This window comes from Sciurus vulgaris, assembly GCF_902686455.1.
Source record: "Sciurus vulgaris genome assembly, chromosome: 8".
Classification (NCBI taxonomy): domain Eukaryota; kingdom Metazoa; phylum Chordata; class Mammalia; order Rodentia; family Sciuridae; genus Sciurus; species Sciurus vulgaris.
The window spans coordinates 121,593,386-121,605,218 of record NC_136468.1 but is presented as its reverse complement, the minus strand read 5'-3'; the positions used below and the strand labels follow the sequence as shown (position 1 = coordinate 121,605,218).

Here is an 11,833-nt window from a genome sequence, read left to right as displayed (position 1 = left end):
CCCATGGGCGCTTAACCACTGAGTCACATCCCCAGCCCTTTTTCTATTTTTATTTAGAGACAGGGTCTCGCTCAATTACTAAGCCTGGCTTTAAACTTGCAATCCTCCTGTCTCAGCCTCCAGAGTCACTGAGATTACAGGCACGTGCCACCATGCTCATCAGGATGATATTTTCAGTAACCTGAGACTAGGAGGTTGGTTTTATGAACAATTAGAGGTTGAAGAAAGCAAAAACAAAGAACAAAATGTGGATAGGAGGGGCTGGGGATATAAATTTGTGGTAAAGCATATGGTTGGTGTAAGCAAGGCACTCTATCCACAGCATCACCCATCAAAAGTGGATGGATCCTTTCAAAATTATTTTCTTTGTAAGGAATAAATTAGAAGGGGCTCCCCCCTCAACCCCTTTTATTGGTGCTCAGGATTGAATTCAGGGCCTTGCACACGCAAAGCATATACTCTATCATTGAACTACATCCCCAGCCTGACTGGCTTGTTTGGAGATTTGCATATTATCTTAGTCTCCTGATTTATCAGAAGAACACATAAACAACTTAGTTTTGACTTGGCGACATGGAACCTTGGCATGCATGACTCCATTTTGGTTTGATCTATTGGGCCCTGTATAGGAACTCAGTCCAAATGCATGGCTTCTTATAATTTTATTTAACATGGGGATAGAGTTCCAGTTTCACAAGATGAAAGAGTTCCAGAGATGTATGGTGGTTATGGTTATACAATATTATGACAGTAATATCACTGAACTATACACTTAGAAATGGTCAAGATAGGGCTGAGGTTGCAGATTGGTGGTAGAACACTTGTCTAGCATGTGCAAGGCATTTTCAATTCACAGCCCCCTTCTCCCTGGGAAAAGGCTAATATGGTACGTCTTATGTGTATTTTATCCCCGCCCCCCCCCAAAAAAAAATTCAGGGGAGCTGCATGCCATGGTACATGCCTGTAATTCCAGCCACTCAGGAGGCTGAGGCAGAAGGAACACAAGTTTGAGGCCAGCATCAGCAACCTAAAGACCCTCAGCAACACAGCAAAATCCTGTTTCAAAATAAAAAATAAAAGTGACTAAGGATGTGGCACAGTGTTAGAGTACCCCTGGGTTTAATCTCCAGTACCAAACAAACAAACAAAAAGTATTGTGGAAAAAAGAAATCCACATTGTCCCATGAATCCCCTTCCACTTGGGGGATCAGCTCCACCAAACCTCTCAAGCACTTTGCTTCTCAGCTACTTTGCCTGGGAAATGCAGGCCATTAACTCAGGTAAGGACCTCAGAACTCAGGGGACATTGTCTCCAGACGGAGTAGCAGAGGAGGCTGGGGAAGAGGCTGCTCCTGGCCTGTGGGCATCCAAAGAACACCATGATAAACCTCCATAGTGAAATAAGCAAACTTGTGGGTCAAAGCATGGATGGTCCTTCATATTTCATGGCTGCACAGTAGTTATAGTTAGGAGCTTCAAGGTGACCTTGAATTGGAAGAGATTTGCACTTACAAAGAGGAGGTCACATGGGATATATTCCCAGAGACTTGGCTGATGTGGCTCTGTCTGAGGGAGGTGACAGCCCCTGCCCTCTAAAAATGCATGAACATGGAACAGTGGGGACAGGAAGGGGGAAGGACTCAGGCTCCACAGCTGTTTCTGTGTGGAGGGTTAAGAATAGCAGAGGCTGAGCCTGGTGGCACATATCTGTAATCCCAGCTACTCAAGGGCCCAAGGCAGGAGAATCAAAAGTTTGAAGCCTGCCTGGGCAATTTAGGGAGGCCCGTGTCTCAAAAGAAAAATAGGGCTGGGTATGGTTCAATCCCCAGTGTACCTACCACCCCACACAATTGCTCGTTTTGACAGTGACTGAGAGGTCTAATTTTTTTTTTTTTTTTTTTTTTTTTTTTTTTTTTGGTGCAGGGGATCGAACCCAGGGCCTTGTGCTTATAAGGCAAGCACTCTACTGACAGAACTCTGAACTATCTCCCCAGCCCCTAAGGGAATGTTTTTGATTAGGCCTACCCAGTTCCTGCCCACTTCTGTCCATGGGAGGGAAATGGGAAAATTGTTGGTGTGTGGACTGTGTCCTCAGGAGGACTGAAGGTCCCTCTGCTGTAGTTGCAGAATTGTCCAGAGAAGGCCTTCGTTGGAACACATTGCCATGTGATACTGAACCAGCTGCTGGGTCTAGGGCTCTTGGCACCATTTTACCCCTAAACAGCTGGTCCCCTTTCCAATCTAGTCATGTTTGAGAGATTCGATAAGAACCCATTTATGTGCATGCCTGTCTTTGTCACGTCACTGGATGGCCTTTTAGTGAGAACAGGGGTGATGCAGGGTTCTGTCTGGTAGCTGCCCCGTCACTTGGCAGATCTCTCCCATTCCAGTTAGGCCAACTGGGTTCCAACACCCCACCCCTATCCCGGGTTTGACAGTTCTCCCCCTCTCCCAAGAGTGCACCTCCTCCAGTCCCACTTCCACCCACTGACCTGTGGCCACTGCTGCAGAGGAAGTCATTTGGGCCTCTTCAAGGACTGTTTGTCACCCACCCACCCCCATTTTTCAAATGTTTATCTTTCTAGAAGTATTTGTGACTGCCCATTATTAAACTGTTAATGCTTCCTTTTAAAGCAATAAGAACTTTCTTTTGTGGGTGGGTATAAAAATCCTGATATTTCTATATGAAATCCTGACTTTTATTCAAATAGGATATGTTGCCTGGAGTTCTCAGCCCATGGGTCTGGGCCCACACGTCAGCAGTCACATCCAGGCCAGGGCTGGTGGTCAAGGTCTGGCCCTGTCTACTCTTGTCAAGCAGAAAGGTGGCAAGTTGGGGGCAAGCAGCATGAAGATAGAGATCCCAGTCTTTTCATGAACTAGCTCTGGGATGCTGGATGGGGTGGGGTACTTTGAGTGCCTTGGTTTCTTCATCTATCAAGTAAAGAGACTGGATTATGAGTACTTGAGGGTTCTTCAAGTTGTTTATGACCTCAGATTTGAGGCAGCAGTGAATGGTCCTATTTCCTGGGCCATGCCACTGGCCTGGGTTTGGCTAGACCTAGCCCCCACTCTCAGAAAGATGTGATAGTCAGTTCTTGCCAGAAGAAACAGCTCCTGGTGAGAGGCACAGAAAGGTTTTCTCTATGTGTGTGTGTTTCAGATGAGATTGGGCACATTCAGAGTGTTACAGCCATAGACCGTGCTTGCAAACAGCACCAGGCAGGTAGGTGCTAAGTGTAAGCCTTTAAGGGCTAGGCACTCAGTGAAGTGCCCCTGGTCAATGGCAGCCCTTTCTGGTGAGGCAGAACGGCCTATTATATAGGCAGTTTTACCAATGAGGGTTGGACCCAATATCAACCCTTATGCTTGTCTGGTGGGGACAGCATTGCTGAAATTTTTGAGCGTCCAAGGGTGGAGGTACAGCTTTGTCTAGCCTTCACCAGGTCACCAGTGGACTAGTGAAGGGTGACTGTAAGCTCAGGGCTACTGCTAGTGGCCCAGTCTCTCCCCAGGACACCTCTACAACCTCCCATTGTCAGTAAAATGGCAACAGTGATAGTGAAGCTCCATGCACTTTGCAGGCAGACCATGTAACATCCCCCTCTCACCTCCCAATAGAGCTAACTGCACAACTGAGGAGGAGATGAGGATTCTGAGAAAGACTCTGGGATTACCCACCCTTCAGCTATCTCCTTGGCCACCTGTAGTCTTTGTTAGGTGAGTTGTGCTCGCCTGGGGAACCTCAGGGTGGTGCAGTGTAAGCACTGCCCTAAGGGGAACCAGATGGCACAGTGGATATGGCCTGGCTTTCCCCAAGCCACAAATCATCATGGTAGAACCCATGCTGCATGCCTGTCTCCACCCTGGGTCCAGCTTCCCTGTAACCTGGGCAGGCTTTGGAGAGCAAGGTTGGAGGAGGCTAAGAATGCCCATGTCCTATTTGTAGGCAATAGAAAGGCCAGACCTGACAGTACTACCACAGAAATCCCAGCAGAAACCACTAAGGCTGAGGAGTTCATGCCAGTGTAGTGCCACAGGTGAGAAGCAGGGCCTAGGTTGTATGTGACTAGAGCCCTCCCTCTTCCTGGTTCCAGCATGACAAAGGAGCGCTGACCAGCTGCCCTGTCTGCCATGTGTCTCATCTGCAGTGTCATGATTACTTCTCCTAAGGGCTTCTCTTCCTCAGTCAATGCCAAAACCACAGCCCCATGGTCATGGGACTGCTCCTTGTGTCCTAAGGCTGATGGTGAGTGCCCAATTCTGACCAGGCCTGGCTTTCCCACAGCAGGGAGTGCTGACCTCTCATACTGGTGGCCCTCCACCCTCCTCTGCACCAGAAGCTCTGCTGTGCTTCCCAACCCCCAGCCCAGAAGCTCAGGGGTTCTTCCCAGAGGCACCAATCAATTGTTGCTTTTCTTTTTAATCCGGAAAACACCATTAATTCGAGTAGTCTCAGGTAACTTTAATGAAAGTGTCAGCAATCCTTTCCCCCACAATGGCATATAGATGGCTGAGCTCAAAAGCAGGATCACAGCTGCCAAGAGACCAGCCACCCACCAGGGAGAAGGCCAGGCTACTGCCAGGAAGCCAAGCTCACTTCTCCCAGGACCCAGGCCCTGAGGCAAGAAAGCTTCACTTCTTGCTTTAGAGACCTGCAGCCATACCTTGTGGAGCTTTGCACTGGACTCTGGGCCTTCACTTGCTTTGTAGAGGGAAGGCCAAATCCTCTGACTCCTGGGAAACACCGTATTTTTTCCAGCTCCACATTGGCTTTGCCAACCCATAGGCCTGTGGGGCATGAGATGGAGTAATGGATGCATTTCCAGCTCCAAAACCACCACTGCTATTGTGGCCCCGCAGTGAAGGAGCACTTTTACAATTACATGAGAAAGAGTGGTCATTCCATTGTTAAACAGCACACATCCTATATAAATAAAAAGTATAAAGAGGAAGGAATTTGGTGAAGGAAAGAGAATTGGCACAGACAATATATTGCTTTCCAGTTTCAAGGCGACAGATTGACACCAGAGGGATTTGGCTTTTTAAAGTAAAACCTGTCCCCCTCGCAGGGCTGGAGGGTAGCTGAGAGGGATGGGGATGGGTAACCAGGTCAGAGGAGCCCACTGGGTCCAGAAATGTGCTGAGACAGAGGCTGAATTTGTCCACACCACCCAGGAAGGTGGCTCTGTTCTGTGAGAAAAAAAGTACAACTAAACACTGTATACAGACGAGAAATTTCAAGTTACTTTGTTTTCTGCCCTCTGCTTCAGCAGGTTCAGAAGCAGAAAAAACTAGGGGATGCATAGCCCCTGGCTGTCAGGGTTCTCCCATGGGCTTGGGAAGATTTGCCCATCAACACATTTCCGATCCCCAGACGTGGGAAAGGGTCATGGGACAGTAGCCCATCAGGTGTTGGTGTCCTCTTGTGACAACCAACATACATTTTCCTGAGTCATGCCGTTTTCCTCCTCTGATGAGCAGCATCCCCTCCTCCTACAAGAGCAGCAAGGGAACTGTGCCTCTGTTTCCTTTCAGCCCCACTTTTTAAAAGAGTGATATAAACTGTTCATTTTTTTTCCCCAAACAACTTGGTGGCTTCCCCAATTCTCTTTTCTTTAAGCCTGATGGTCAGGGAGAGAGAGATGCTCAGCCTCCTTCTGCACAGGTACAGGGAACATGGGGAGGGAGTGCAGCAGGCATGCCTTTCCTCTCACCTACTTTGGGGTGGGAACCCCCATCCTGTGCCTGGCCTATTCCTAACCCACCACATTTCTGATACTCTTGAGATGTCAGAAGTAAGAAAATGGAACTAGAGGTTAGAGAAAGACAAAATGCTGCCAGGACAGATTGTCCACAGAGTACATTCTAATATCTTATTAGGTATCTGAATCTGATAGGAAAAAAATTAGAAACTATGTATAAAACTTAAAAATATTCAAGTATCAAAAAGCTATTTTGGATCAAAGTTTTAAAACAAGCTATCAGCAAGCTGCCGCTGCTGAGAAGAAATTTTTATAAAAGTTAACTGAGTCTGTTCAGTCAAGCCAAGAAATGAAGCCATCTGCGTGGGGGGTTGAGAGTGCGGACAGTGAAGCCAGAGAAATCAAGGTCTTTTTAAGCTGAAAAGGAGAGCAAGAGCCAGGTGGGCAGTCAGGATAAGTAGGCACGGTCACTCTCCCTGAAGAATGAACCACAAGCTGCGTGGCCTAGACCTCCCTCCCCCTGGTGTCTGGTCCCTGCACATTTCATGACTGCAGGTGGAGCTGCCTTTCTAAGGAGTGCACAAATAGCAAAAACAAAGCAACAGGAAAGAACAGAAAGCTGACCCATTTCCGCAGAGAAATCCTTCTAGAAATAAAAAGAAGTAGGATTGAATGGAGGCAAGACGCTACACAGTGTTGACTTAGCTTCTCAAGCCCTGTTACAAATGGAGTCTAAGTTAGGGAATCAAAATGTCCCTACCCATGCAGGGACAGGGCTATGGCCCCCACAGTATGAAGCAGCAGCAGTGTTTATTCAAGACACAATAATGAAGGAATCTGGTGGTGTTCCCTTCTCCCTGGAGAGGGTGCATCTTGACAAGTGATCCAGTAGAAATCTTTTAAACTCTGATAAATTAAGTTCATAAAAACCACTCAGCCTTCTCCCCCTGGGCCAGGCCCGCACGCCAAGATGTGTTGGCTTTGGGCGCCCTCTGGTGGCAACACGGAAAACCATAGTCCAAGGCCAGACTGAGGCTTGCAGGCCAACAGAATCTGTGCTGGCCACCTGGCCTTCTACTTTGGATACTGTCTCTTGGCAGATGGCCTGGCTCTTCGGAATGGTCCAGTTACACCTCATGAAGGTATGGATTCCACTCTTCAGATGGCCCGTTTCACCACAGGTTCCCAGGCTGTTTCAGTGGCCTCCTGAGATGATGTTGGGCCTTTAGACTTCGGTGGAAAATAGGATGCTCTGTCTCTTACTGTCTGGGGCAGGTATGGCCTCCAGCTGCAGGAAGTACAGCAGCACCTGGACCTGCCCAAGCAGAGTAGGAAGAAAAAAGTGGTTCAGAAGGTTACCACTATAGATAGGAAAATTTTCTTGGTCCAAGCCCACAAGACCAGCTCAGGTGACATGAGTCCCTCACGGCAAGAGATCTGGAATGAGGTGGGGCTCCTAATGCGATATGATGTGTGACTGTTTTAAGACTCAGGTCAAGTGACCCTGGAGGACCAGGAAGTAGGCCGGGCTCTATGAAGTCCAGCACAGTACAGAGGTAGACATAGCAGCTGAGGCTCTCCCTTCCCCTCTCAGCCACATGGGTCTAGGCAAGGCCTTCTTTCTGACTCTTGGTCACTACGTCTATACAATGGAGGTGGGAATGGCTGGCAGAACTTAGGGTAGGACTGGAAGAGGCTACCTTGGTCAGGCCAGGTGGCATGGGCTGGAGCCCATCTCCCCATACCTGGGACATGACCTCCAGGGACCAGCTATCAGTCATGGTAATGGGCTGGCTGGGGTTGGCAGGAAGCTTGCTCTCTTTCTCTGAGGGCCGAAGCAGCGTGGGACCAAACACTGTGGCGAGGTTGTGTAGGGACATCTTGTTCACGGTCTCCTTTTCAGCCACTCTGCAGAAGGACAAAGTAAAGGGTGCTGTTTTGACACCATCTTCAAGATACAGGTGAAGGGGTTGGGTCCTGGAATCCTCAGGGAACATGACAGCAGGCCTTGCTGCTTTGTGCTGGCTCCATGGCACAACCACCTGGGGAGGGAGGGTCCTCAACCCTGGTTGTTCTGAAAGCAGACTCCACCCCAGGGATGCCTAGCTCTGAGGGGCCTAAGGCAAAGAGCACCCGAGGTCAAAAGGCAGCTGGGCCGGCTCTGGGCTACAATCTGGGTGGACTGCAGGGTCCAAGTACATTGATGGCTGTGGCTGAAGCACCTTGCTTTTCATTTAAGGCCATGATGCAGAGGGGAGAAGTCCCCAGGGGGGTGAGGAACTGCAGACAAGAGTGGCAAGAAAAGACCCTTGGCCCCTGGAGATACCAACCACCCTACTTCTGGGGTCCTGAAGTCCTAGACCCCCCTGAAAGAGTTAGGAATACCTTTTCAGGTGGTCTAGAAGGAAGAGGAAGGTCAGCAGGTTGGCTTCTGGGAGGGACAGCAGCAAATTGAGCATGCAGCTCTCCTTAGCAACAGGATCTGAAAGAGCTGTACAGCAGGGCAGGGGTTATTTTCCAGCATCATAACCATGGCCTAGACCTCCCAAGGGTGGTCAGATGGAATACTTAGGGCCTGTGTTGGAAGGTGCTCAACAGTCCAAGCCCATTGTTATCCTCACTCTCACAGCATTAGCCCCCAGTAGGATCCTGTGATGAGTGTCTGTGTGGGGTGTGAGTTACCCTGAATGAACTCTGTCCCAAAGGGGCAAATGGTGTCTTAGGCACCAGTAGCAAGAGGCACCATGAAAGGAACTGCTTATGGGCAGTGCTCCCTTGGGGCCATTTGCTGCAGCATCCCAGGAAGAGTCCAAGCATGGAACAAAGCAGGTAGTGGGAGATGAGGAGGGATACAAAGTCCCAGCCCCATCAAGCCCTGGGAAGCCTTCTCATTGCCCTGTGCACTCTGGGGGCACTTTCAGGTCATAGAGACTAGGTCCTTTGTTGAATAGGCCCTGGTAGGCAGACTTGATCTAGGGGTCATGTGGAGACTGTATCTGCCTCAGATGCTAGTGCCCACCTGCCCTTTGGACATCTCCTTCCAGGGTGACTCAGGGTGAAGGCAGGGCTTGAACCTCTGCTTGACTGGGCTACAACATGAGTTAGAGGGGTAGGGTCCTGGTCTAAAGAAAGGAGGGCTATGGTCTTCAGGACCCAACATCTGGGCATATTCAAGGCAGTGCCAGCTGCTTTATCGTCTCAGTCTACTGAAAGGGTTGGGACAGCAGGCAGTCCTCTGAGCATGGGTAAAGGCCCATGCAGCCAGATTTCTCTGATCAGGGTGAAATGTGGACCATGGCAGAAAGACACAGCACATGCCCTTGCAAGGGCGGCAGTGGACAGGAGAGGAAGATGCCTCTTGTGAGACTTAGGCCTCTTGTGCTTACCAATGCCCTCAGCAAAGTTGGGGTAGAATTCATCAGTGAAGAGGGGCTCAGGCAGCTCACGGAAATAAAGCTTCAGCGTGCCTGCGATGGCATTCACATCCATTTCACTCATCATCACCGACACATCTTTGTTATCTGAAAGAACACAGAAATAGAGAACCTCCACACGGATGCTGAATCAGGTCTTCTGCAATCCCCATCTTGGCTAACAGTTCTTACAATGTTGACTGCTGCATGGGTCCCTCCCTTTTGAGTGATTCATCTTATTCTTCCCAAGTATCTGCAAGGCTCTAGGTCTGTGCAGGGTTGCAAGGGAAGTGAGTGCATCCCCACAACTCTCTCCCCTGCTCAGCCCAGGGGTGGCGCCAGATGCACCTGGCTAGAAGGAGGCAGCAAGGTGAGTAGAGAACATGGCAGCTGTGCAAGAATCAGGCAGCTCTGCCCTGTACATAGCAACTGCCCAGACACCGGCATCTTCTGCTAACATGAAGGGACTGGGATTATTTGAGTCATTTTAGTATTTAAACAGGTGCCTTTTTGGGCTCGGATGGCTACTGGTCCTCCATACCACAGGCAACGTCCACTCCAGTTGCCTAGAGGGAACTGGCACAATAGCAGGATCCAGCTGGTATTGCTAGTACCTCAAGGGATCCAAGTCAGGACAGGTAGTATGTCCCCTAAGGAGAGTCTATAGGCAGAGTCCTGTTGAGTCCTACTTCTGTACATTTCCCTTTGAGAATACTGGTCAAGGATCCTCTGGGGCCTGAATAGTCTAGCCTGGCAACTTGGGCAGTTCTTCCATCCTCATAGCATGTGAGGGTGGTAGAATGGGAGGAGACACCACAATACCAGTAGGAACTGGGTCACGTCCATGCCCCATGATATCCTCGAATAGGCCATGGTCACACCATGCTGACTGTGCAGCTTCAATACCTCCTGTCCACCCCTATAGCAGCAGGCTAACTCCCATGGAAACACCTGGTCCAACCTGGCAAGTGTGCCTGGGATGGGTATAAAACAGGCTGCTGCTGCTGCTGCTGCTCACCCCTACTCCTCCTTTTTTAAGACAGGGTCTTACTATGTTGCCTAAGTTGGCCTCATACTCCTGGGTTCAAGTGATCCTCCTGCCTCAGCTGCAGGTACCTGTCACTGTGTGTGGCCTGTCTCATATTTGTAAATAATAAAGTAATAAATGAAGAAAAGGTATAGAGAATGATCGGACAGGCACAGGTTGTCCACTTCCATCCCGCACTGCCCAGATGACACTCACTGATGTCAAAGGCTGCCTTCAGCGCCTGGATGTCTGTGGCCACTCCAGACACACGGTAGATGCCCACCTCCTCCATGCCCCGGCGTTCAATCTCCTCCACACACTGGCGCACGATGTAGGGCACCTTGGACCTCTCTCTCCTGTTGGGGGAGAGGAAATGTCTTCTGTGTCCAGGCAGCCCTGTCACCCATCAGCCTACCCAGAGACAGGGGTGAGGAAGGTGCCCAGGTTTGGGACTGCACTTAGAGCTTGTGTGTGCTTTCCCTACACACTGTGAGCTTATAGTTATCACTGGGCCTTTCTAAGGGCATGAAGCAGCTGAACACTTGCAAGCTATATACAGTTTTTAGGGGAAGGTGAGGAGACTTTCTTTCCTTCTTCCTTTGTGTGTGTGTGTGTGGTGTTGGGGATTAAACCCAGAGCCTTTAAACATGATAGGGAAATGCTCTGGCACTGAAAACCTCTAGCTCCAGAAGGTTTTTCTAAGTGAAGCTGGCCACAGGAAGTGCAGTTAAAAGATCACAGGCCTTGCAATAACAAGTGACCTTATGGTGTCCTGGAAACCAGTCTTATCTCTGAGATGGGGAATCAGACCTGGTCTCAGTCCTGCCAGCTGACTGCTATATGAAGTGAATCCTCTGACCCCTCCATGTTTCCTCAAGAGATGAACACTGCACGTGGCAAATACTCGACAAGAATCTATTGAATGAATGACTCCACAGAGTTGCCTAAGCATCTTGCAGTTCTAACTGCTTTTCTCCTCTGACTCTTAGCAACGGATGATTCTAGTATCTCCATCTGTGTCTCCTGGGGCAAGAATACTTCAAAGACAGAAGTCAGTACTATTGGGAGGCCTTAACTTCAGTTTTGTTTTGCAAATGGATTTAGGGGTGCATCAAAACTCTTTCCAAAACCGAAAAAGGCCCTGGGCATGAAAAGAGAACACCATCCTCGGCTCTCCCAAATAAGCACCTTCAGGCCCCTGGACAGGGGTGGGAGGTGCTCTCAGTAGGAGTCCCTGGGGGTTCTTATCTGGGAGAGCTGAGGACAAAGTTCTCTTCTAATCATGTCCAGAGCCTTCCTGAAGTGCCACGGGAACAGGAGTGGTGTTTATTTATTTTATCTTTTTTTGATACTGGGAATTGAACCAGGGGCACTTTAATCACTGAGCTCCATCCTCAGTCCTTTTTATTTTTTATTTTGAGACAGAGTCAATAAGTTGCTGAGGCCAGTCTCAAACTTGCAACCCTCCTGTCTCAGTCTCCTGAGTCCCTGGGATTACAGGCCTGTGACACCATCCCTGGCAGGAGTGTTATTTAGCCATAGTGCCTGGGGAATGAATGACACAAGCTCTGGCCAAGACGACCAGTAAGGTCAGGGCCCAGCCTGATTCCATCCTGGGGAAATGAATGAAATCTGGGAGGAAGTGGCCTGTATCCCGAGAACTGCCTTGAAACTAACAAACAGGCCTG

At 49.4% G+C, this 11,833-nt stretch overlaps 1 protein-coding gene across 1 annotated transcript in view; it reads right to left on the bottom strand.

Annotated features, from left to right (window-relative positions):
• Nucleotides 1-4,450: 4,450 nt before the first annotated feature.
• BCR (BCR activator of RhoGEF and GTPase) overlaps nucleotides 4,451-11,833 on the bottom strand; it is a 138,310-nt gene continuing 130,927 nt past the window's right edge. The window contains exons 19-23 of the mRNA XM_079149699.1: nucleotides 10,362-10,501; nucleotides 9,092-9,226; nucleotides 8,091-8,196; nucleotides 7,451-7,613; nucleotides 4,451-7,020 (exon numbers count right to left, since the gene is read on the bottom strand). Of these exons, the coding sequence (XP_079005825.1) occupies nucleotides 6,931-7,020; nucleotides 7,451-7,613; nucleotides 8,091-8,196; nucleotides 9,092-9,226; nucleotides 10,362-10,501 (634 nt within the window). The 3' untranslated portion in view covers nucleotides 4,451-6,930. The remainder of the gene's footprint in view (nucleotides 7,021-7,450; nucleotides 7,614-8,090; nucleotides 8,197-9,091; nucleotides 9,227-10,361; nucleotides 10,502-11,833) is intronic.